The sequence below is a fragment of the Lynx rufus genome, unplaced genomic scaffold (assembly GCF_022079265.1).
Source record: "Lynx rufus isolate CCGP_SWC_20201006 ecotype Redwood Valley unplaced genomic scaffold, mLynRuf1.p SCAF_7, whole genome shotgun sequence".
NCBI lineage: Eukaryota > Metazoa > Chordata > Mammalia > Carnivora > Felidae > Lynx > Lynx rufus.
In genome coordinates this window covers 11,221,363-11,248,478 of record NW_025814889.1, presented here as the reverse complement: position 1 = coordinate 11,248,478, position 27,116 = coordinate 11,221,363, and the positions used below count along the sequence as shown (strand labels likewise).

Below are 27,116 nucleotides of genomic sequence, written 5' to 3'. Positions count from 1 at the left end.
AACCAGTAGAAAACTTATATGAAAATTCTCTCAAAGTAGGAAAAATATTTTCTACAGTAATAGAAGGTTCAACTTTTTTCTGTGAAAAAGTAATGATTAAACAAGAACCCATTTCTGTATAACAAATATAAATTCGCCCATCTACCCAATAGGTATAAAAACAGCACAAGAAACATCGGTAAATCTAAACAGACTGAGCCAAAAGAGTGAGGTATTTCACAGAAGGTATTTTATCATCAGAACAGTATGCTTTCCTATGTTTAAGATCTATTTATTATTTATTTTTACAGGTAGCAAAGTCCCTCCATTTTCTTCCAGCTTAATATACATGGATATAAAAAGCTATTGATTTCACACTGTCTCCCACCCTGACCCAAGAGGGGGAACAGAAGTTGCGAGCTCAGAGCAGCCTTTTGACACCAAGGTGGTCTCCTCTTTACCTCGGACTTAACTCTGGCACTCTAATCAGTCATCCTCTTGCTGATTTCTTTTCTGTCAAGGGAAACCAAGATACATTAAAACAGCACATTCTACTGGGGATATATGTTCAGCCAAGATCACTTTTTCTGTCAGCAAATATAATTTTCTAGAGGCCCTGGTCAAAGATATGATTGAAAATCATGACGGAAAAATATGCCTTAACTAATTCACCGGACTAGTTTATCACTTTGGCTCCTGGGCACATTACCCTCAGCTATTTGAATACTTGACTTTCTTCCACATGCGCAAACATTCCCACACAGAAACACACAAGTACAAATACACATATTCCCCCCCCCCCCCTCCCCTGCCAAATAACCACAGCAGAGAGCTGGATCTTCTCTTAGCCCAATAACAGTATACAGACTTCCTTCCAAATCAGAAGTATTATGGGGCGCCTGGGTGGCTCAGTCAGTTAAACATGAGACTTTGGCTCAGGTCATGATCTCATGGTTCGTTGAGTTCAAGCTCTGCATTGGGCTCTGTGCTGATAGCTCAGAGCCCTGAGCCTGCTTTGGATTTTGTTTCCCTCTCTCTCTGCCCCTCCTTGCTTGTGTTCTACCTCTCTTTCAAAATAAATAAACACTAAAAAAATTTTAAAAAAGAAGTCAGAAGTACTGTGAAAATTATTCAAAAAGCATAAACATAAAACACATTTCCTATCATTCTAAGCGAATTAATTCTTTCAGCTTACTTCATATATTTCTTTATAAGATGACCTCAGTAATTCTGCCCAATTAATTCATAATCACCAAATAAAACCTAGGTACTATATATAACTAAAATGAAATATTACAAAGTCAATTTGAAAATTTGAAAACAAAGGTGTACACGTATGTGTACTAAGTATATATATACTTTACCAGTTTAAGAAAATCTATGAGTTTGTGAGCATCCTCCCCAGTAGACAGGTCTACAAAGTCCTTGGGAAGTCGGTAACTCAGATAGGGACTTGGTTGAACTGTCACTTCACTGTTTGTGCAACGGAAAGCTGGAGAATCCTGTACAAAGAAAAAAAGGGGAAAGTCTGTGAAAAATTATCTTTTTAAGTCTATTCGTCAAAGTGACAAAGATCCTAGTATAACAATTTCATGTTCCCTTCTGTATGAGGTAAGGAAGAAAATAAAACTTTTTTTGAGTGTGACCGTGTATGTACACATGTGCGAACAAGCAGAGAGGGGGCAGAGGAAGAGAGAGAGAGAATCTTAAGCAGACTCCACTCCCAGCAAGGAGCCTGACTTGGGGTTCCTTCTCACAACTGTGACCTGAGCCAAAATCAAGAGTCAGACACTTAACCGACTGAGCCACCCACGTACCCCAGAAAATAAGATTCTGAAGTGAAAGAAACACCAAGATTTTAAGAAAACTTCCACATGGGGGTGCCTGGGTGGCTCAGTCAGTTAAGTATCCGACTCTTGGTTTTGGCTCAGGTCATGATCTCACAGTCTGTGAGATCGAGCCCTATGCTGGGCTCTGCACTGACAGCACGGAGCCTGCTTGGGATTCTTGTTCTCTGTCCTCTCCCTCCACTCATGCGCACACTCTCTCTCAAAATAAACAGGAAAAAAAAAAAAAAGAGAATACTTCCACATGTTCACTGGAAAATAAACACATAGTATCTGAAAACAGTGTCCTCATGGAGAGCTATGGTCAAGCCCTAGATGCTACCAGCCACTGTGTCCTGCATATGGGTTATGGGTTCCTTAGCCCCAGAATGGGCCCGAGGCCTATGGCTAGTTCTCTCTGGCCTTGAGCAATCTCACGCAGGCTGGAGTGCTTTCTCAGTATTATCATTTTGTACAGGTGCACAGTTGAGAAGTACTGCCCTGGACCCTACACTTTTGTGCTTCTCTTAGTCATTTAACTTACTTATTTATCTCTCTCAGCACCTATGGAAAACTGCAAATTTGAGTTTCACATTTAACAAGTCTTCACATTCTTCAACGTACTTGCTTAGAGTCTTGCATTTAATATTTACACGTTGCCTTGTGCCAAAAAAGGATTTCAGAGACAGAAGGCCTCGGGTTTGGACTTCCTGGGTGGCAAATATCTAGGTGAGGGATGAATGGGGTCCAGCAGATGGAGACAGGCCACGAACTGGAGTAGAACAGGACCGCAGAGCCCTAGAAAGCAGGCCGTATCTTATGACAGACAGACCAATCATCTGACAAATACTTAGGAAACATCCACGTGGTGCTCACCTTGTCCTAGGTATAGAAGATCAACTGGTAAACCAGACTGGCAGCCAGCCAATAAACAAGCAAATAACTACAACAGCAAGGTCATTTCAGATAGTAAGAGGTGTTAGAAAAACACAACATCCGGGTGCCATAATATGAGGAGAACACAGGCTACTTCACCAGGATGGTAAGACCTTGCTGAGGAGGGGCCACGGGGACTGAAGAGCAGGACGAAAGCAGCCTCGTGAGGTCTGGGGACTCGGACAGGGACTGAGCATGGCCTGAAAGGCAGTGGGCACAGCCAGGGGGGACTGCGAGGCCCAGAAGGAAAGCCGGTTCTCTAGCGGTGGGGAGTAAGGATGGGGAGACAGCAGGACATGACACCGGGGAAAAAGCAGGAGCCAGTTCTTGTTCCCTGTCCTCCCCCGACCTCCAATATAATGTTGTTTAAATTAAAAAGAAAGAAAAGATTTGGATCATAGAGTGAATTTTGTACAAACTGTTTCTATCCACTGACTGTGTCCCTCATCTTTAAAAATAACCCTGTGCTGAATAATTTACATTCTCTTTCCTTGACGCTCAGATTGAATGGCCCCCAAATCTAAGATGCCAGCACAAAGAAAATTCCTGCACTCGTTAATTCCACAAAAATCCGCTGTGCCAGAATTGTGCCAAGCTGCACAGATCTGCGGAGAACACGAGAGATACTACCCCTGTGCTCAGAAACTTACAATCTGAGGCTGGACACAGGGAAGTACGACACAGCAGGGCAAGAGCCATGACAGGGAAAATAACCATCTGAGCCACATCCAGAAGAACAGGGCCCCAGAGGGCCCAGGACAGAGAAAGGATGAAAAGAAGCCTTTCAGACGGAGACAAGAGATAAGATGCGCACAATGAAGGCGAGGCGGCCGCCAGAAAAGCAGAAAAGAAGGCCGGGAGGAGAGCTTGTGTCACGGAAACCGAGGGAAGAGTGTGGTGAAAACCCAGAGGGGTAACACTTGCCGAGAGGTTAAGTGAGAAAAGGGCGGTGCATCGTCCACTGGCATCGACAACGGGTCAGTGGAGCCCCTGCTGGGTGCGGTTTCCGTGGAGCGGCAGGGACGGGGGCACCCTGGCAGTGGGTGGAGGGCGCACAGGTGGGAAGCAGCAGGCAGAGGTGGCCAGGGAAGGAAGCCGGCCGCCAGATGCACAACTACTGAGCAGCTACAAAAAGCAGGTCACACGCTAGCATGAGTGAGGCTGCTACAGTCCCACTAGTGGGAAATGTGAGTGTAGGTGCCTACAGAAACATGCCCGCACTGATGTTAACGGAAGTGGTAAGGATGGCAATCTAATTCTGTCCTTGAAAATGAACAGGTAGAAACACGACTTTGTAAAAACGATATAAAAAATATACATAAGGTAACAGGGAGGTAGTAATGTTCTCATTTAAAAAGTTTGTATATATATTTACAGATATGTTATACATACCAAATATGATATACAAAAATATAAACCATGGTTCTCAAGGTGGTAGGATTACGGGCAATTTCAGAATTCTCTTTAAAAATGGGCATGGGCTGTGGCGCCTGGGTGGCCCAGTTAAATATCCGACTTGGGCTCAGGTCACAATCTCATGGGTTTTTTGTTTTGTTTTGTTTTTGTTTTTTAATGTTTATTCATTTTTGAGAGAGAGACAGACAGAATGCAAGCCGAGGAGGGGCAGAGAGAGGGAGACCCAGAATCCGAAGCAGGCTCCAGGCTCTGAGCTGTCAGCACAGAGCCCGGATGCGGGGCTTGAACCCACGAACTGGGAGATCATGACCTGAGCCGAAGCTGGACGCTCAACCGACTGAGCCACACCCAGGCACCCCACGATCTCATGGTTTTTGAGTTTGAGCCCCACATCGGGCTCTGAGCTGACAGCGCAGAGCCTGCTTCGGATCCTCTATCTCCCTTTCTCTGCCCCTTCCTGGCTTGTACTCATTCTCTCTCTCAAAAATAAACATTAAAAAAAGGGGCATGTATTAATTTTCTAAGTAGAAAAAAGCCACACAAAGGTGTTGTTCAAAGAAAGTCTGGCTGTGAAGATGAGACAGAAGGGCTGGCTGAAGACATGGTGTTAAAAGGCGTTTGTCTATTAGGACAGAAGATGTGCGAACACAGATGGAGGGCGGGTACAGAAGAGAACAGGGACAGGAAGGAGTGAACGGCAGCATGGGTATCAGAAGAGGCAGGAAGGAGCGGCATGCTGTTAGACTCAGGAGGAGGGACGCAGGGATGCTTGTTGGTTCGAGGACAATTACATGGAGTCAATTCACACCAGATTTTCTTCCTGTGAGGGACGTGGAATCATCTGCTGAGGAGGAAAGGGATGATGCGCAAGGAGGTGTGAGGGGTGTGCAGAGGTGCGGCATGGCCACCGTGGGTGGAAGAGGAAGCTGGTGAGGCAAACACCACAGGAGGGCCCCCTCGATGGGGCAAAGACGGTGCAGAGCACCTGCAGTTTCGCTCTCTCAGGGGTCAGCAGGTGGGGTTAGGATCAGCGTCAACATATAAAGTGACCCAGGGTCAAGATTCTTCCATGTGGGCAGGACCGAAGGAGCCAAGAGAAAGAAAAACAACTAGGGAAATATATAAAAGGTGATCATTATTTGTTTTTATAATGTTAAACAAATGAATCACAACGCACACGCTTTTTTGGTCACCTCCACAGGCAAGTATCTATTGGCAAATCTGTGTTCGTGCCTAAAGAACAAGCAAGCCATTATTCAGTAGATTATAAGGTTTCCTGGTATCCTTTTTATCCCCTTACCTGCTCCAGGCCTTCTCCTTCACTAAAATCACCTTTTAAGTTTCTTCCAGATATCAGTTCTTCCCAAGTAAACAGCAGTGAATCAGTTACTTCACCAAATGGATTAAAGTCAATCAGCCACACCTTCCCCTGGAGTGAAGAGAGAAAACTTAGTAAGCAGGGAAAAAAAACAAACACTTCCAATATGTCATCTGTCTTATCTGGAAGATCTTCACATTATTTTACCCGAAAGGTAATCTTAAAAGTCTTTTAACTCATTTCAAAAGACAGTTCCTCCAGGTCCCAGCTGAGAAAGGGTCACCTGTCTAAAGAAAGCAGCGCCAGGCCCAGAGAGAAGGCTGCCGCTGAATGCAGAGAAGGGGCCTGGGACAGCAAAGGCCCGACGAAGGCAGACACGTCAACTTCCTGCCTGGAATCACTCGGAAATTATAAGTCAAAAAACCCAAGCAGGAGAAAGGACAATCTCACAAAATGGTTCCACCAAAACAGCATGACTGGAACGCTTTCAAGGCTGTCTGTACACTTCTCTGACAAGAGGAAGCCACGCGGAGGCAGGGAAGAGCCGGCAGATCTGAGAGCACCCTCCTTACCCTCAAGGGCCTGCTACAAAGCGGGGAGGAGGTTTAAAAAAACATATGAAAGACGTCGGAAAATGCTCAGTGCTCTCTAACCTTGATGCCTTAATGTAGTATTTGTTTTGTCTGCATGATAGAGCTTGCGGCTCATGAAGATGAAAACAAAACAAAACAAAACAAAACAGATCAATCTTTAAAAGAAACTTCTGTCTTCTGTTCTGAGTAGTGGTGGGCAATCGGATAGGTTCTAGCCTCGAGGAAGGAATACTTCTGACCTGATCATGAGTTAGGTTAGGGAGGTGCATCTTAGTATATAAAGCAGCAGAGTAACTGACGAAACACACCTGGGAAATCTGGAAAATCCTGCCAAGAGATTAAAGCCACCAGATCCATGTGACATTTAGTAGATTGTTTCCTTGAAACCTTTATCATTGTTCCTCTTGATTGTTCTCACGGAAACATTTATAAAACTGAACCAGGGGCGCCTGGGTGGCTCAGTCGGTTGAGCGTCCAACTTCGGCTCGGGTCATGATCTCACGGTCCGTGAGTTCGAGCCCCGTGTCAGGCTCTGTGCTGACAGCTAAGAGCCTGGAGCCTGTTTCGGATTCTGTGTCTCCCTCTCTCTCTCTCTGGCCCTCCCCCATTCATGCTCTGTCTCTCTCTGTCTCAAAAATAAATAAACGTTAAAAAAAAAAATTAAAAAAAAAAACTGAACCATTTTATTGTTGGCAATTAATTTTTTCTGTAAATATGTAATCACGTCTTGATCGGATGTGCGTGTACAAAATTACATACACCTCAGGAACTGGACTGTCGAGCCGGCATTATTAATATCTAGCACTGTTTCTCATCCGGGTTACAGGACAATTTTAAGAAAGATGAAACACCTTATTAGGACTAGTTTCAAACATCAGAAACATGTAGTAAGTAGCCAAGAACCATTACAAGAAGTTTGGACCACACACCTTTTGGTAAGTTTCCTACTATATACAAACCCCAGGAGAAAGCCCGTAAGTCTTGCCACTTGAGTTGTTTCCTCACAGAGATTCTACAACCACTTGTATGTTGTTTGACTATGTGCAATGTCAGCCTTTCACCATCTTCTTCTGTGATGTTAGCTTTACTTTGGGGTGATTACTAAGATGTCTTTAACATACTGGATTTATTTTAACAAAATAGGTATTTTCTAACCTCCAAACTCTTTCTACTTGAGTTTTTACAACCAGTAAAACTACCCCATTATTAAAAAGGGGGGGGGGAACCCTACCGTACTTGTTAGTATAGGAATGTTAAGCTCCGTAAACTAAAAATATGCCATCCTATAAAAAACAAGCAAAACAAATAAAAAACAAAGTAGACCACCACTGTTAGGACTGACAGCTGGCAGTGTGTGTTCTGTAGCTCAGAAGGCAGCCTCCACTTTAAAGGAAAATGAAACCAGCTGTAATAAGGTATGAAACAAACCATCAGAATGAGGATTTTATAGCTGTAACATGTTTTTTATGTGATATCTCAGGCACAAGACATCCTGAGAAATTCTGTTTTTAGGCAATCCATCAGATAAGAGTGGTCACGCTGACTTATCCACCAACTAACCACCCCCTCACCCGCCCAAATAAATCTCTATGCACCAAACACTGCTAGGCACTGAACATAAAGATCAATAACACAGAATCTATTCATTCAAAGAGTTCAGGCCGGGACACACACACACACACACACACACACACACACACACAGGATTGTTCACAGGAGTTTGTAAAACACTAGAAATAAGCTATGTATTAATTGACAGGAAAATAGCTAAACTATATAGTATATCCACAAAATTAAACACTACACCATTGGAAGAAACTGGAAAGCTCTAAAAAATACAATGTTTTAAACAAATGTGTATATAAAGCAAGGTGCAGTGTGTATATCATATGCTAACTCTTCTGTAAGAAAGATGAAAAAAATAAGTACACTGCTTGTTTTTGCATCAAGAAATACTGGAAAGTGGGGCGCCTGGGTGGCGCAGTCGGTTGGACGTCCGACTTCAGCCAGGTCACGATCTCGCGGTCCGTGAGTTCGAGCCCCGCGTCAGGCTCTGGGCTGATGGCTCAGAGCCTGGAGCCTGTTTCCGATTCTGTGTCTCCCTCTCTCTCTGCCCCTCCCCCGTTCATGTTCTGTCTCTCTCTGTCCCAAAAATAAATAAACGTTGAAAAAAAAAAATTAAAAAAAAAAAAAAAGAAATACTGGAAAGATATATAAGAAACTGATAAATGTAAACCTGTAGGAATACAGAGGAAGAGGTTAAGACTTTCTACATATATTTTCACATTGATTTAACTTTTGAGCAACACAAATGTTTTATCAACTAAAAAGTTTAAAACTCAGAAGGTTTTACAGAGCAGTGTTTGCCAGGGGGTAGGGTATAGGGAGGGTCATGAGGAAATTTGGGGGAGTGATGGAGTTCTACATGTTCACTGTAGCAGTGATTATACAACTGGATATACTTGTCAAAACTATCAGAACTATACCCTAAAAAGGATGAATTTTACTCTATGTAAATTATTTCTCAAAAACTCTGATCAAAAAATGCAGTAGTTTTAAAAGACTGAAAATATAAAAGAAATCAAAACCCAAAGATGCAAGATACTATGAAAAAAAACATACACAGAACTGAAGTTACCAAATGGAACCTACAGAAATGACAAAATGTAGCTAATACAATTCAAACTTAGTGGAAGGTTAAAACGTATCCAGTTGGACACAGCTAAAAGATGTAAACCAGATGTATCTGAGAAAATTACACAACACAGTACAGGAAAGAAAAGAGGTAGAGGGGCGCCTGGGTGGCGCAGTCGGTTAAGCGTCCGACTTCAGCCAGGTCATGATCTCGCGGTCCGTGAGTTCAAGCCCCGCGTCGGGCTCTGGGCTGATGGCTCAGAGCCTGGAGCCTGTTTCAGATTCTGTGTCTCCCTCTCTCTCTGCCCCTCCCGCGTTCATGCTCTGTCTCTCTCTGTCCCCAAAATAAATAAAACGTTGAAAAAAAAAATTAAAAAAAAAAAAAAAAAAAAAAAAAAGAAAAGAGGTAGAGAAAAAGTTGGCACACATGAGGATAAAATGAGATGCACTAACATTCCTCTAAACAGATTTCCAAAGGACAGAACCCAGAAAGAAAGAGATAACATATGAAATGATAGCTGAGGGGCACCTAGGTGGCTCAGTTGGTTTAGCGTCCAACTCTTGATTTTGGCTTAGGTCATGATCTCATGGTCTGTGAGTTTAAGCCCCATGTGGGGCTCTGTGCTAACAGAGCCTGCTTGGGATTCTCCGTCTCCTCTCTCTGCCCTTCCCCTCCCCTGCTCTCTCCCTCCAAAATAAATAAATAAACTTAAAAAAAAAGATAGCTGAGAATTTCTCACAAGTGACAAAGGAAATGAATTCTTGGACTTAGGAAGTATTCAAAAAAGACAAAAGAAAAGGAAAAAAAGATGCCAACGACAACGGAGCAATGTCTTCAACATGCTGAGGCAACAGAACTTGTCAACCAAAAATTCTATACCCAGCTAAGCTTGCCATTCATGCTTGAAAGCTAAAAACTCTTCCAGCCAGTGGCTGAGGGAATTTCTACTAAAGAATATACTACTAAAGAGAAAATGGATCCAAAGACGAGTGGTAAGAGGCACTAGTAAGCAAAGAAAGTGAATAGCAACAGTCACGACTAATTTAGGGCTATTAAATGCCAAGTGGAACTCAAAATCAGAAATCATACGTAAAATGTAAGCAGGTACTGGGAATTAGTGTTCCAAGGTCTTTGTATCATGAGGGCAACAGGAAGTGAGATTAACTTTTGAGCTTAATAAATATCCTTATTAAGATTTAACAGTAACTACCAAAATAAATAAAACTCAAAACTTCAAAATTTAGGGGGAAAGGGTAGGGTGGAAAGAATAAACAAAAGCCAGTAATATAAATGAAAGAGAACAAAAACACAGAAAAGCAAATTGAAAACTCAAGATGGTATAAAACATTCAGATAGCAAATATAATATATGCAAACTACACTCACCTGTTAAAGCCAGAAATTGTTGGTGATTAAAAAAACAAAACCCAACAATGTGCCACTTATAAGATATGTGCACACACTTAAAACCTAAAGGCTAAAACTAATAGGAATGAAAAAAGGTAAATTCTAAGACCAAAAGAAAATTATACTAACACTATTAATACCAGACAAAACATACTTTAATGTGAAAACCACAAAAGCATTCTTAGGGATAGAGAAGGTCACCACCTAATGAGAATTCACTGGGTAAACAAGACCATTATAAACTAGCATTTGTCTAAGAACATACCCTCAAAATATGTTATCACAAAAACTGACAGAATTAGAAAGCTGGAGATTTTAACATACCTTGTTCAGTAACTGATAAATTAAGTAGACCAAAAATTAGGGAAGATACAGATATTTTTTCATGGTTTTTAAAGTTAAAAAAATTTTTATATGAAAAAGTTTAAATACATACAAAGTAGACAAAATAGTATAAAGAACCCCAAAAAGCTACCACTCGGTTTCAACAATTATCCTGGGGAACATCACGGCCAGTCTTGTTACATCTATATCCCATCCATTTCCCCCAAATCTCTATCATCTTGAAGGTCTCCTCAGACATCATTTTGTCCATAAGACATAGATTTTCACATTATCACCAAGCTTAATGTAACAAACATCTACAGAATACTTCAGACGTCAGTTGTAATTTTTCAGTCACACATAGAACAGTCACAAAAGAAGTGATCAAGTTACAAAACCAATCACAACAATATCAAAGACTCAAGATCAGACAAAGTCCACAAAGCAATGAAATTAATAACAAAACAACAGCCATCACTAAAGGAATACATAAGGAGACTGAAATAATTTTTCAAGTCTCTGAAGAAGTTATTCTAAATTCTAGTTACGCGTTATCATCACTCAAGGAGCTTCTTAAAATACATATTCCGAAGCCTCATCCGGGACCTACTGAGTGTATGGGCCACCTCTGACATACATGATGGTTAGAATCTATCAACACTGAGTCACCTTGCCCAGCTGCAGTAAGAAAGTAGACACATCCAAGTACTGCCAGGCTCAAACACACTTCAATTCTACTGCACAGAAGAGACCACCATAGAGTTAGTTTTCTACAACTGTCATTAAATCGTCTATGCAACAAAGTTCCTAACAGTGATACATGTGCCACTGAGTAAATGCAAATGGGTTTTACATCATGGTTTAAATCTCTTCTCAGAAACTGTCAGGATGTTTATACTAGCATGCTTCTCACATGAAAAACACACAACTACTTTCAGTTCTGTTAGATCACAGCAGTAATTACTTCTGTGTACGTGTCCAACTTCAGCTAAGACGTTTATATAACTCTTTCACCAAATTACACATCTGCAACCTTCTACCGCTATTGAATCAAAGCAGATCTTGACACCTGCCAGGGAAATATGGAGACCGTGGCAAATTCTAAATTTTTAAATGCCATTAAATATAACTGCATCAAAATATAATTGCTTCAGTTTTAATATGTGTAAAATGAGAACAAGCGATACATACCTCATAGGGTATATATGGATAACCTAAATTAAATACAAAGTTCTCAGCTGCTCATCAGGGTAACAGGCTAGGTTTACTCACTAATTGATTTGATCCTGCCTGCTACCTGGCCAATTCCCTGGAATGTTTAAGCCTTGAAGATAAGCTGCTTGTAGGTCAGGGGATCACCTTGTTGGAAGCTTCTCGTTAGAAACATGGCATCAGACAGTCCTGGCTCTCTATAAATGTTGGCTACGTGAGTGATTATGTGGCCAGTGTGTATCTATCCGTTAGAAGCAGAGGGAGGACCAGAGCCTGGGCCCCTATCAGCTCCAATTTCTATCCATTCCATCACACCAGCCTCCTGCCCTTTCTCTAAGGTTTCTTTCCACTAAATAGAAAGTGTGAGTAACATCCCTCTTCCTTACCAAGTCTCAGTTGATAATTCCTCTTTCTTTTTCTTAATTTTTTTTATGTTTATTTATTTTTGACAGAGAGAGAGAGAGAGAGAGAGAGACAGAGCATGAGCAGGGGGAGGGGCAGAGAGAGAGGGAGACACAGAATCCGAAGCAGGCTCCAGGCTCTGAGCTGTCAGCACAGAGCCTGACGCTGGGGCTCAAACTCACAGACCGCAAGATCATGACTTGAGCCGAAATTGGATGCTCAACCGACTGAGCCACCCAGGCGCCCTGATAATTTCTCCTTCTAACTCTTTTTTTTTTTTTTAATTTTTTTTTTCAACGTTTATTTATTTTTGGGACAGAGAGAGACAGAGCATGAACGGGGGAGGGGCAGAGAGAGAGGGAGACACAGAATCAGAAACAGGCTCCAGGCTCTGAGCCATCAGCTCAGAGCCCGACGCGGGGCTCGAACTCACGGACCGCGAGATCGTGACCTGGCTGAAGTCGGACGCTTAACCGACTGCGCCACCCAGGCGCCCCTCTCCTTCTAACTCTTAATAGATGTTATCACCCTTGAAGACAGGTGAAAACAGAGGAAATGATGTCTTTTGGCTAAACAGAGGCAAGTCAACATTTAATAGTTATTTTGAGACACGACCATATGGGCCATTTCCTTGTGTCCAACAAATGATTCAAAGGTTATCGCAAGCATCACGACAGTGAAGCTGATACGAGCTTGGAGAGGGAGTGAGAAATAGGCGGGTAACATTTGGAAAACATATGGTCACATATTCGGAAAACACACCTGCTGTCTTCTCAACAGCTTAGTAAATAAGCACTAATCGCAGGATGTTTAGTGACCCAAATTTCTTTGAAAAGATGGCATGTCTTGATAAGGAAATCTCTGCTGTAAAATGTATGAAGTCAGGTTTTTGTTTTCTTTTTCATTACACAAGTTTCCATCACTTGAAAGATTTAAAGAATACACTAATCCTCATCTTCACTCTAAAGATATAAGCGATTCCAATCATGCTAAGTGTCTTTCAGTTGACTAAAAATAATTATCTAAGTATCAAAGGAAAACTTCCTGGCCACATTTAAGGGCACAAACTGAACTTTTTAAGCAGGCCTGGACCACTGACAAAAGGGGAAAGCGGGATATAAGGCAGCCATTTAGCCATCTCCGAAATTAATAATCCCTAAACTTGTGACACAAAATTACTGAAGACACTATGTCTCCCAACGTTAAGTATGTGTTCAAGGAGATTCTTGAGCACTGTGAATTTCCAACACCTTAGCTGGTTTGAGAAAATATTTTTTGAGCAGTGGGCCCTCTACATGCATAACGGCTATGTACTCTGTACTCTGACTTTAAAGCATGTCAGAGAGCTGCTACTTACCCTACTGTCTCTATATACATCGAACACAACTGTAAAAGAGAAAAAATTCAAGGTTAACAATGAACCACTATTTTCATGATCTGAGTCTCCTTTTGAAAATTAAAATGCATATTTTAATTACTCAAATAGCAGAATTAAAGTGCATTGGGAACTTCATGCTTCTTAGTATCAAAACTTTCAAACATGATAAAGTAGCCTACAATGTTTTATTTGTATCATTTTGTTTTCCTTTTGTCTACCCTCAGCCATAATCTTTTCATACAGTTGATCATTAAATAATGTGGAGGCTAGGGGTGCTGACTTCCCCAAAACTTAACTATTAACAGCCTACTGGTGACCCAAATCCTTAACAGTAACATAAATAGTCGATTAACATGTATTTCGTGTATATATACATTATATATATATATATATAAAATACTGCGTTATATATATAATAAATAAATAAATATAAATATAAATATATATATATAAAATACTGCATTCTTACAATAAAGAGAAAAAAATGCTAGTAAAATCATAAGAAAAATATATTCAGAGCCCTATATTGTACGTATCAGGAAAAAATCTGCATCAAGTGGGCTCATGTAGTTCAAACCTGTGTTATTTAAAGGTCAATTATAGTTAAAATTCAAACACATCATCTCAACAAATTCACCATCATAAACAACTTACATGTACTAGTGAAAAAAACATCACTCACTTAACTCATCTGATGAGGAATGATATCAATATAACGTGTAGTAGAAAAGCATAAAACCAAGCTGTGGTTATGGCATGATGAATCTTTTTTAAAATCACATCTGCCATAGAACACAGACTTGGCAAGTGAAAAAATATAAATCAGAGCAGATGCAATTTTAAGATCCATGAAAACTCTCATACACGATGCGCTTTCTTAAAAAACAAGTCACAAATGTTTACTTTGTAACTGGTGCTGATAATTCAAATAAAAAAATCCAGAAAGGTAGATGAGTCAACTAATTCAGTCTGAATAACAGAAGCATTTTGCTCTCTGTAGACAGCCCTTTAAAATGAATAATAAGGGGCGCCTGGGTGGCGCAGTCGGTTAAGCGTCCGACTTCAGCCAGGTCACGATCTCGCGGTCTGTGGGTTCGAGCCCCGCGTCAGGCTCTGGGATGATGGCTCGGAGCCTGGAGCCTGTTTCCGATTCTGTGTCTCCCTCTCTCTCTGCCCCTCCCCCGTTCATGCTCTGTCTCTCTCTGTCCCAAAAATAAAAAAAATAAAAACGTTGAAAAAAATAAAAAATGAAAAAAAAAATGAATAATAAAACATGTACAGAGAGAGAACTACCTCCATATTAAAAAGTGACTCTGATTAAATCAGGTAAAATCAACACGCAAACTATCAGTAATACTGAAGAGCCATAAAGCAAAATGCTGAAAATACAGTGTTTTGAATCCAGTTTTAAAATATGAGCCACCATGAGGGGCGCCTGGGTGGCTCAGTCGGTTGGGAGTCCGACTTCGGCTCAGGTCATGATTTCACACTCTGTGAGTTCAAGCCCCACATCGGGCTCTGTGCTGACAGCTCAGAGCCTGGAGCCTGCTTTGGATTCTGTGTCTCCCTCTCTCTCTGCCCCTCCCCCGCTCACGCTCTATCAAAAAATGAATAAACGTTGAAAAAAATTTTTTTTTAAAATATGAGCCACCATGAAATAAGGTTCAATAACATCATGCACTTCATTTCACTGGGTCAATAAAAATACTCACAGTCTTCATCTAAGAATTTGTACTGTATGTGTTTCTTGAAAAAGTCTTGTATGCATCTGCAAATCTCTTCCTTTTGTTTAGAAATATGATCATAGTACTGTGTATAGTCCCTTTGAGAAATACCTGACAAGAAAAATATTTTATATCCATTATCATATAACATTCTTTTCAAAAACACCAAAATGTGATTTAAACCTCTTTTTGAGAGAAGCATTAAAGTAGACCAGGTAAATAATGCATTATACATGATTCAGCATTTTGTATCAATATAAAACTTATCAGTTGTAAAAACTTACCCATTCAAGGAGTTGTATCTAAGCTGCATATCATGCATTCTTACTTTAGAAATAGTATTTTTATTTAGCACAATGGAAAGAACTCAGTCATAAATACGTTCATAATGTAAAAAATGAAAGAGGCGGTTTTAAGCCTCTGCTTCTTTGATTTTTTCTATCAAACTCTCTACAAATTAGTATTCTTTCCCACTTTTCTTTGGGACACTTAAAATATTCCATAGGTCTTCCGTGTTCATATTGTATTTCACAGAAACTGGCCATTTTTCCTGCTCATACATGCTACCCTGCCTTCACAAGCCTGAGGTTTCAAGCCATGGAAAAGTAAACATTCCTTTCTTCAGAGTTACTTGCTGATTTTATTCCAAATACGCTAAAGGGATTATTGTAAAAACTCTCTCAGTTTGCTCTAGGCCTAGGAAAAAGTTTTCTGCTCTGAAAGAAGGGTTTCCACCCAATTTCTTAATCACATGCCAGTATGACTGCCTTCTTTAGCTGGATTTGTACTGCAGTTTTTCCAGGACTATCTAACAATATGATAAATTCAGACACCCCAAGTTACTTTTAGGTAAATTAACAGATGTCAACATCACATTCACTACATAAGAGTGCTGATTCGACTCTAAATCACACATTTCTTGGCTGAAGGCAAGTTTCACTTCATGGAAAACATGCAAAGACAAAAAAAAAAAAAAGAAATTATCTTCAATACTTAACTTGAATACATCACAGCAAACAAAATAATAATCTGACAGGAAGAAAACGGGTGGTTTTTAGAGTAATGCACTTACTTATCCACATATTTCCTCTGGTTAGAATAATAAACACTGCTCCAATAATAGAAATAAAGATCCCAAAACTTGGCTTTTTATGATGCTTAAAATAAGCAGTGTGTTGCTAGTAATACTTAGGAAAGTCCCAAGGAGAAAGCAGGTAATACGGTACATATCCTAAACTGGGGATGGTCAAGACCATCACTTTCATCTCCAGAATCCAGACAAACATAATTAATGGACAAGATTCTTTTTGTGGAAACTGAATATGGCCTCAGGGTCATTATCAATATAGCATTCCAGTGAGATAGTACCAATTGATTAGAGGTAGCATCGGAAATATACACTGATTTATTACCCTGTCCTAATTACTAGAAATTCACTTTCATCAAAGCTTGTCTTCTTGGGGTGCCTGACTGGCTCAGTCCGAGAGGCGTGTGACTCTGGATCTTGGGGTCGTACGTTCAAGCCCCACGTTGGGTGGAGAGATTACTAAAAATAAATAAACTTTAGGGACGCCTGACTGGCTCAGTTGGTAGAACATGCAACTCTTGATCTCGGGGGTCATGAGTTCAAGCCCCATGTGTAGTGGAGTTTACTTAACACACCATTTTTTTAAAAATTAAAATAAATAAATAAGCTTAAAAAAAAAAAAAAGGCTTGTCTTCTTTCAATGGGTAAAAAAAACTCACCAATAAGCTTGTTTTCCTTTACAAAACATCTGAACTCAGCCCCCGGAATTAATTCACACCATTTTCGAAGAACAAGCTGTAGACAAAGGAAAAACGTAACAAAACTATGAAACAAGGGAATGTTTACTGGTCTAACAGACAATTTTATGTCAAAAGTATATCTTAACAATTGCCATTATCAAATAGTTTGGGGAAAAGAAGGCATAATTTCACTCATATGTGGATTTTAAGAAACAACACAGATGAACACAGGGAGGGGGGCGGGGAAGAGAGAGGGGAAGGCAAACCATACCAGACTCTTAACAACAGAGAACAAACTGAGGGTTGCTGGAGGGGAGGTGTGTGTGTCGGGGAGGGGGGGTGGGGAGGGGATGGGCTAAATGGGACATGGGCATTAAGGAGGGCACTAGGGATGAGCACTGGGTGTTGTATGTAGTAAGTGATGAATCACTGAATTCTACTCCTGAAACCAGTATCACACTATATGTTAACTAACTAGAGCTTAAATAAAAATTTAAAAAATAATAAAGTAATTACAAGACTTGCATTTTGAAGACAGACCCCCAAATATCATGTGACAACACTTTTCCCTGTGTATCTTTTCATTTATCATAAAATTGTAACATTTACTTAATAAATATGCTGCTCAAATTTTTAAAAATGGCATCATAAACCATTCTCATCACGAGACGTAGGGGACAGATCTATTAATTCAGTAAGCGGGGGAAGCACTATTGAAACTGTTTATGACAAAACGCATCTCTGTCACTTACTCATCACTCTGAGAGCTCTGACATGATATACATATCCAAGGATGAAGTCGAACCCTACCATCATTGTGTACAGCTGCCCTGTAATTCGTATGTTCTTCACCCCTTTAAGTACATCAAAAAAATAAAACGATTTCCGAGTTATCTACCTTAGCAACATTGTGTACGATGCTGATAAATTATTATGATTTATCACTAAAACTCCCTATAACCCTCCCATGATTTTCCCACTACTTTAAAGTAAAACAATTCTACCAATGGCCCAAGTCATAAATGGGTTCTACTACCATAATTATTTAACATGTATAAATTCTCATATGCTATTGAATTGCTACAATTTTATAAATAGGATAGTTGACAAATGCATGCTTCTGAGCCTTTCTTTGGAAAAGACTAGCCCTGTTTCTGTGAAGTATTAATTCTAACAAGTGGCCAGTGCCTCCAGGCTCCCTTTTCTTGGCACACACTTCGCATACACGTCTTTGCCCTTTAGGACCTAAGAGATGGAACCTGAATTCTTCTAAGCCTCATTCCTGGAATTCCCTCCAGTGGGCCCAGTATTCCCCCTTCCCATATCCTGTGCTCCCAGTTTCTTGTACCTAACATTCTAGAGTAAGCCCATGCATACCAAGCTGTACTGTGATAATCTGATACAGGTCTCTTTTCCTTCCTAACTAGCAACCTCCCTAAGGGCCAGGAACTGGGTCTTACTCATCTTACGTCCCCAGCACAAGTATGTAATAACTAACAGGTGCTTAAGGAATGTTATAAAGTAAAACAGCAAATATATAGGATAAACAGCCACTAAAAATCCTGATATAAAAAAACAGCTACTGAACTGGAAAAATGTTCACACTAAGTGAAAAAAAAATGATATGCAAAGTAATGAAGAGAGTGTATATATATACAGATATACACATCTCAAGAAAGGGAAGTTAAATGCCAAAATGCTAATACTGAGGATATGTTCAGGTGGTAAATTCTGCATAATTTCTTATACTTTTAAATTTTTGATAGTAAATTTCTTAAAAAAAAATCTACATTGTTAAAATATGTCTAAGATTTTAAAATGCACTGATTTCAATTTTCATTATTGTGAGCTCTTGGTCAAGCTTTTTACGTGCCGTATGTTTAAAATAGAAATGAATTGGGGCGCCTGGGTGGCTCAGTCGGTTAAGCGTCCGACTTGGGCTCAGGTCACGATCTTGCGGCCTGTGAGTTCGAGCCCCGCGTCGGGCTCTGTGCTGGTGGCTCAGAGCCTGGAGCCTGCTTCTGATTCTATGTCTCCCTCTCTCTCTGCCCCTCCCCCATTCATGCTCTGTCTCTCTCTGTCTCAAAAATAAATAAAGGTTAAAAAAATTAAAAAAAAAAAATAGAAATGAATTATTAAATGAAGAACCCCAAACTAAAAAATTACACTGCTCTCATCTATTAAAAGCTGATACTGGGGCAACGGAGTGACTCAGTCAGTTAAGCACCAGATTTCAGCTCAGGTCATGATCTCACAGTCTGCGAGTTCCAGCCCCACGTGGGGCTCTGCGCTGTCAGCACAGAGCCTGCTTGGGATTCTCTCTTCTCCCCACCTACTCTCTCTCAAAATACCGAAAAAAAAAAAAAAAAAGCAAAAACTGATACTGCCAAATATAGTTTTTTAGAGCTATAGTAATATTTACTTAAGCAACAAAGAAATAAGCAATTGCTATAAACATTAATTTTGGGAAGAATTTGCATAATGTTTACTAAAATGTTTTGGACAGGTAGCACATATACTATAGTCAGTTAAAAAATTACATGGCGGGGGCGCCTGGGTGGCTCAGACCGTTGAGCATCCGACTTCGGCTCAGGTCATAATCTCGCAGTTCGTGGGTTCGAGCCCTGCGTCAGACTCTGTGCTGACTGCTCAGAGCCTGGAGCCTGCTTCAGATTCTGTGTCTGCCTCTCTCTGTCCCTCCCCTGCTCATGCTCTGTCTGTCTCTGTCTCTCAACAATAAATAAATGTTAAAAAAAAACACAAAAAACCATGAGGGTAAAAGAATTCTCCTCCCACCTCCCACCACCGTGCAAGACCATACAGTCCCTCTGTCTTCCTCCTCAGAGGTAATCAGTGCTGTCAATTTCTCACATATCTTTACAGAAGTAATCTATGAATACAGGAGCATGGAGTACACATACGTATCTTTTTAAATATACATAAAAGGAATACACGACTATCCAGGATTCTGCTTACAACTTTTTTCATTTTAATTATTCTAGTATTACTTTCCTGAGCTTTTAAAACTGACTTTTAAATGCTGTGCCTTAACATGATGATAGGATATTCCCAAAAAAACCAATAAAACCACAAATAGCTGGGGAAATGAATCTTGGGGACAGAAGATGACATCTCAACAAAGATCATGCCTCAGGGCAGACTAGAGAAACGATCTTTGTCACTGTGTTTTCAAGCACCAAGTAATAAGATACAGCAGGTGTTTAATAGATGTTTGTTCAATGAAACAAGAGACAAGAATATAATATGTGCACAGAAATAATGTTATAAAAATGTTTAATGATTTGGGAAAATGCTCATACTGTGCTATTAAGCCAAAAAAACCCTCACTAACGGTACATAAAAAGCTCCATTACAAGTACTAAGAGATCCAGTTCAGTGGCCTAGGTAAATAGTAAATTATTCCACACCATGGCATGATCACAGAAGATACATCAATATATGCTTTAACTGTATCAAGTGATACAGTGAGTCAATGGACAAGTTTTGAAAGCACATGTGTACAAAAGTGAGCGGAAGCAAACAGACAAGGAAGAATTTTTTTAAAAGACCAGTGAACTGATTCTAATTGGTGTCATAAATCCCAAAATGCAAATGGTTTGCAATTATGGAGCAGGCTGGCTACTCTCTTCAACAAATTACAAGCTATCAAAGTTTTCAAAAGTATTACATTTTGACAAGCCAAGTGCAGGAAGAACCAGGAGTGATGATAATAAGCAAGAGCCTATCAGGCATGTAGCTGAAACCTGGAGTCAGGATTTCAAAGAAAAGTATGTTCCAGATTCACTAGTGACAGCTGATGTTGGGATGGGCATGGGTGGGGGGTGTAAAATACCCTCAAACTAGGAAAATACAGAATATAAATTTGGTTTTGCTATGTCTGAATTCTCACTGCTACTTCTAATAACATTTTCACTATCCTTTCATTCTTACTTCTGCATGTAATTTGCAAAATGAATCAACAACACAAAAATAAAAAGGGCCACTGGGCCTAAACAGTAAAATGATGATCACTATTTTTCTTCATATACCAGGTTAAAAAGCTTACCCAGGTGAAGCTACATGGTGGGTACAAAGCTATCTGTGTTGTTACAAAATATGTACATTCTATAGTATATATATATATATGTATATATATATATATATATACACTTTGTATGCATGTGTGTATATATTTGTATGTATTTTTCATAAATTTAAAAATTCAGTGCTTCTAGATTGCCAGAGAGATTGATCCAAAAAAATTTATTCATTCTGCTTAAGAATAAATAGCAATTTTCAAAACATCTTCATCTAGGATTATCAATTTCATCAAAATTAAAAAAATAAATCCTTACCTCATATTCTATACAAGGATCTGGAGAATCATCAGTACAATGAATAAATCTTTAAGAGAAAAAAAAGGCAATTGAATCTTTTTTATGGTGCCAGTTTATGTACACACATTACTTACATTCAATGTGAGAGTAGGTTTTACTAGAAGCATCCAGAAACAGGAGGCTAATTCAAATCCAATAAACCTTTATTAAGCACTATCGAACATCAGACGTTAGCCGAGGCACTCTGAGATGTTATTTCACTAGTCCTCAAAACAACCGTATAAGCGTTACTTCCATTTTTTGGTCAAAACAAACAAAGAAACTTAGACCCAGGAAAGACCAAATTTAGTGACCAAGCCAGGACTACAACTCAGATTATCTGAAGATAGATTCCAAATGAAGGCAGGACAGCGCTGAGGTTTTACAATACTCATTGCCTTCTTTTTTATGGCTAAACCAGAAGTCTACTTCTCTGTTGACATCAACTCTACCATCTAAAGCCACACAAAGTTATAATCTAACCCTTCCACTACATGCCATTTAAAAAAATATTTCATAGAACTACTCATTCCTTAAGTAAACTGCTTTCCACTCTAAAAATCCTCCATTTCATGAACAATTTTTCAGGTATTAAATGCCTTTATTAAATAACTCCCTATGCCAAGGACCGGCCAGACACCAGGAATGCTAAAATCACTTAAGTCCCCTGTTCTTTAGGAGGTTAGTCTAATGGGGAACGCCTAACAAGTAGACAAGGAACTTAAAACACTGGAAGTAAGAATAAAAATACTCTGGCAGCATAAAGGAAAAATGGATTAGCTCTCCATTGTATAGGGAGGAGGGAGGTCAGGAAAGCTTCAGTCAGCAGGAAGGCAAGGTCCACATTTAGGGCAGAGGCAAGCATGTGCTAAAGCAGGACGAGAAATGAGAACGGCCATGCAGAAGGTGGAGAACTACTGCAGATGGGCCCTGATGGGAGTGCAGAATGCAAGGGGAGCACTGCCAAAAATGGGCTTAGACCTCGCGCACCGCTGGTGGCCATGCAAGCTGGCACAGCCACTATGGAAAACCGTATGGAAGGTATTCACAAAATTAAAAGTAGAACTACCGTATGATCTAGTAATCCCACTACTGGGTATTTACTCAAAGAAAAACACAACACTAATTCAAAAAGAGATTCACGCACCCCTATGTTTATTGCAGCATTACTTACAACAGCCAAGATAAGGAAGCAGCCTAAGTGTTCACAGATAGATGAATGGATAAAGCAGATACGAGGCTTGAGTTAAACAAACAAAAAGCAAAAACAGACTCATATAAGAAACAGACTCATAAATACAGAGAACAAGCTGATGGTTGCCAGAGGGGAGGGCAGTAGGGGGGCGGGCAAAAAGTGAAGAGGACTGGGAGATCCAGGTTTCCAGTTAGAGAGTAAGTCCCAGGGATAAAAGGCACAACAAAGGGAATCTAGTCAGTGGGACTGTAACAGCGCTGTATGGGGACAGATGGTAGCTACACGTATGGTCAGCAAACCATAAAACACACACTTGGTAAATCACTGGTTCACACCCGAAACTAATGTAACGTTGTGTCAACTATACTTCAATTAAAAAAAAAAAAAAATGAGGCTGGAGAGAAATTTGGGATAGGGAGGAGCATTCAGATTGTGAAGGCTCTTGTCTCCCTAGGGAGGCTGTGCTTCATTACACAGACAACGGGGCGCTCCAAGTTTCTAAACGCAGGAGGGCTTTCACTGTGGCAGCGGTACTGGATAGCCTGTGGGGGGGAGTGGCAAGTAGGGAGGCAGAGAACCAGTTAGAAGGCTCCGTCCGATAGCCCTGGGGAGCGATGAGGGTCTAGCAGGGAAGGAGGAAAGCACGATGTAAAGATATTCAGGAGGCAAAGCCAACATGGCCTGGTGCCCTGGTGGAAGTGAGGGGTGAGGGAGAAAGAGGTCGGGATGACTGAGGTCATCAACGACTGGCTGGCAGGTGATGGGAATGCCATTCACTGAGACCGGAAGGAAAGCAGCTGACGGGTGAGAGAACGATGGAAGGGAACTATGTTTGCATGTGGAGAGCTGGAGACATCCGGGAGAAAGAACCGCACAGAGACGTCTAGGAAGCAACTGGAAATTAAGAAACTCAAAGAGAAGGAGGAATTGGAGACAATTATCTGGAGGTGATCCCACGGGTGTAAGAGATAAAGCTGAGAAGTAAATGGAAGGGATCACCTCAGGCACATGACAGAACCTTGGAGAATACTGACAAAGAGTGAGCAAAACTTGTGGTGGAGAGACACTGTTATTAAAAAAACAACAACAAACACAAAACAAAACACCACGCAAACAAAACAAAAAATACTTTTAAAGATCTCTTTAAAAGAAAAAAAAAATCTCTTTTAAGCAATTTAAAGTAAAATTGAGTTTCCAAAGATTTTAGGGGGCACCTGGGCGGCTCAGTAGGTTAAGTGACCGACTTCAGCTCAGGTCATGATCTCGCAGTTCGTGAGTTCGAGCCCCGCATTGGGCTCTGTGCCGACAGCTTGGAGCCTGGAGCCTGCTTGGGATTCTGTGTCTGCCTCACTCTCTCTCTCTCTCTCTCTCTCTCTCTGCCCCTCCCCCACTCACACTCAAGCGCACGCGCGTGCTCTCTCTCTCTCAAAAATGAACATTAAAAAAAAATTTTTTTTTTAATTTTTTTTTCAACGTTTATTTATTTTTGGGACAGAGAGAGACAGAGCATGAACGGGGGAGGGGCAGAGAGAGAGGGAGACACAGAATCAGAAACAGGCTCCAGGCTCTGAGCCATTAGCCCAGAGCCTGACGCGGGGCTCGAACTCACGGACCGCGAGATCGTGACCTGGCTGAAGTCGGACGCTTAACCGACTGCGCCACCCAGGCGCCCCAAAAAAAAATTTTTTTTAAACAAAAGCTTTTAAATTTCCCTGAACATTTGATTAGGTTGGAATTCTCTGTAATCATTTGTGACCTATATTCCAAACAGAAACAATTCTAATTTATTTGGCTGGCTGAGGTCCTCAGAAAAAAACTTTTATCCCCACTAACAACTGGGCATCGGTTGATAAAATCTGAATTACAAAGAGAAGTACACTCAATGTGCTTTGTTAAAAAGCAGTGGGTTTTCCCTGTATTCTTGAATGGGCACCAAAGGAAGGATTTTACATTTGCTATCTCATTTAATCCTTTCAAAAGTTCTGTGAGAAAGTGCTATTAATATCCACATTTATCACATGAGGACACCAAGACTCTGAAAGGTGAGAGATCAAGCTCGTGGTAGGGAGGGTATGAAACCCTCGTCCAGCTGCTGCTGAAGCTCACAGATTTCAGCAAAAAGAAACAAACAAACAAACAAAACCACAACAAAATACCACAAATACCAGATGCATCTAAATAAAAGTCTTTGACCAATCTTTTTCAATAGTCCACAATAGTCCATAATAAACTTTTCTTCATTTCAAAAGATCCCTCACTTTTTCTTCCTAGTTTAACAGTCTAAACATTTTAATTAGTAAAAAATTGCTAATTATTTTATGAATTCTATCATAAAAATTCCTTTTATCCTTAAAACATTTTCCATTTATCCTTAAAACTTTAATTTTACCTTCTAATTTTAAGAATTAAAACATACATAAAAGTACAAAGTATACATGTATTGCTTTTATAAGAAACCAATTCAAGTTTACAAGTTAATAATTTACATTTTGGAACATATACAAATATGGAATCGTCATGTGGTACACCTGAAATATAACATTATGTCCATTCTATTTCAATAGAAAAAAAGTTAATATTTTGGCTTCCAACTAACCAATAGTTCATTATCATGTTAAAATTGAACTGACTGCCTGTCTTTTCTTAATGTAAATGTATCTACAACATACAGGGAGATGAAAGGAGAGAGATGACAAAGGACAAAATAACAGGGTATTATCTTAATGGTTAGTGTAGTCACAGAACTAGGACCATCTGTATTTTTGAAATGTGACTTTAATCGTGTGGGTGGCATACTTTTTATATGTCTGGTAACAGAGGATAGTTCTTATTAATATTCTATAAAGAACAAGGGAGATTAAGGTTCTATATCTACCTATTTTTAAAACACTACAGGAAACCCAAAAGGCACAATTCCAAAATCCATATACTCATTGTTGAATATTTTTAATGCTTCAATATTCCTACAAATACTGATTTCACTTGGTTAATCCTCATATTGCTACTTCAAAACAGATACACATTTTATTTTTTTAATTTTTATTTTAGAGAGAGAATGAGTGAGCGGGAGAATGGTAGAGGGAGGGGGAAGGAGGGAGAGAGCAAGAGAGAGAGAGAGAGAGAGCGAGAGCGAGAGCGAGAGCGAGAGCGAGAGCGAGAGCGAGAGAGAGAGAGAGAGAGAGAGAGAAAGAGAATCTCAACCAAGTTCCAATCTCAGTGCAGAGCATGACCCGGAGCTAGATCCCATGACCCTGGAATCATGACCCGAGCCCAAATCAAGAGTCAGACACTCAACCCACTGAGCCATCCAGAGGTCCCAAAACAGGTATACATTTTAAAACATATTTGCATTCTCCCATCTTGTAACATTATTTAAGTGTTGGTTGGTTTAGCATTTAATGTTATTTTAAAAACCTGACTAGTTTCAAAAGGTAGAAATGAGAACGTCTGTGGTATGTGGGATTACTGTAGAAGGCTTTTTCATATTAAGATGATTAACCAAATGGTCGGGTACAGACCCTACAAGAGCAGAGAGCAGAGCCAGTCAATAATAACATTTACAGGAGCTCAGCTGAAATACTGCAAAGAACGCTGTGTGTGAATATTTAGATTCCATTTACATTCTGGAGAAGGCAGGTTTAAAAGAGTAAAATGAGTAAGATAATTACAGTACTAACAACACTGGAATTTTTACAATCCTTCTATGTAAATTAACAAACCTAAAACTTGTTCTACGAGTATCGATTCTTTTTATGAGTGTAAGTAATTAAAACACGTCATTTACATTATCTTTGAGACTTCTGCTTTTAAATTCATACAGCTCTACTCCCTCTTGCCTGTCTTGCCTTGTCTAGTTTGGGGGCCTGGTGTGCTGTTTCCTCAAGTATTTCCGTATTTTTGCCGAAAGCACCCATCTGGTGCAGCTCTTTTCTCTGAGGGTCCCCCTGAGGCCTGGGTTGCTGAAGTCTTTCCAGAGCACTTTGTGTTTGCATCTTCTAAGTGCCTCAAGGGTAAAATGATTCAGGGACTGACTTTTACCTTAATCTCTTAGTTTGGGAGAGCTCCAACCAGACAGGTGGTTTAAATTTGTACTCCAAGTTCGTTGTGAGGTAGAGGCCTGAGGTCTCAACACTTTAAAATGCAAAACCCAAAGAGCAAGGAGTTTCAGTTCTGCCTCCTGGTCTCTGTGCCAGTGGATGAATTGTTTTCTAGTTCATCCTTTATTGGAGGTGCAATAGGGTCTCTTTTCCAGAACTTTACTTCATTTTGGCTTAATGCTCAGCCTCCAGTCCCAGTAAGGGATTAAAAGTTATGTCCCTTATCAGTTCTGGTAACCGTCCCTAAAAGGCTTATCTACCTAAGCGTCTGATTTTCCATCCTCTTTCTATTTCTTGCATCTGGGATTGCCGTTTGTTTCTTGTGAATTCAGCTGTGCCTTACATTTTTGTGTCGTAGCTCATCTTATCTAGCATTTTTAGATACTTGTAACAAAACATTTTTCAAGTCATCTTAGCCTGTTACTTAGGCAGAACCAGAAATTAATGATCAGTTTCTTAAAGTTCTTTTATAACTACAAATAAGAACATTTGAATCGCATTTGAAGATCTGCCAATCTGACCAGCCTAGCTA

At 40.1% G+C, this 27,116-nt stretch overlaps 1 protein-coding gene across 4 annotated transcripts in view; it reads right to left on the bottom strand.

Annotated features, from left to right (window-relative positions):
- Positions 1–255: 255 nt before the first annotated feature.
- The window catches only part of CDC123 (cell division cycle 123), a 60,673-nt gene continuing 33,812 nt past the window's right edge, over positions 256–27,116 (bottom strand). For 3 of the 4 annotated variants that reach the window (XM_047066857.1, XM_047066859.1, XM_047066858.1), the window contains 7 exons: positions 21,272–21,320; positions 16,896–16,971; positions 15,138–15,260; positions 13,405–13,433; positions 5,458–5,586; positions 1,344–1,481; positions 256–492 (listed from right to left, as the gene is read on the bottom strand). In XM_047066857.1, coding sequence (XP_046922813.1) covers positions 466–492; positions 1,344–1,481; positions 5,458–5,586; positions 13,405–13,433; positions 15,138–15,260; positions 16,896–16,971; positions 21,272–21,320 — 571 coding nt within the window. In that variant the 3' untranslated portion in view covers positions 256–465. The remainder of the gene's footprint in view (positions 493–1,343; positions 1,482–5,457; positions 5,587–13,404; positions 13,434–15,137; positions 15,261–16,895; positions 16,972–21,271; positions 21,321–27,116) is intronic. The other variant, XM_047066860.1, reaches the window with a different exon arrangement.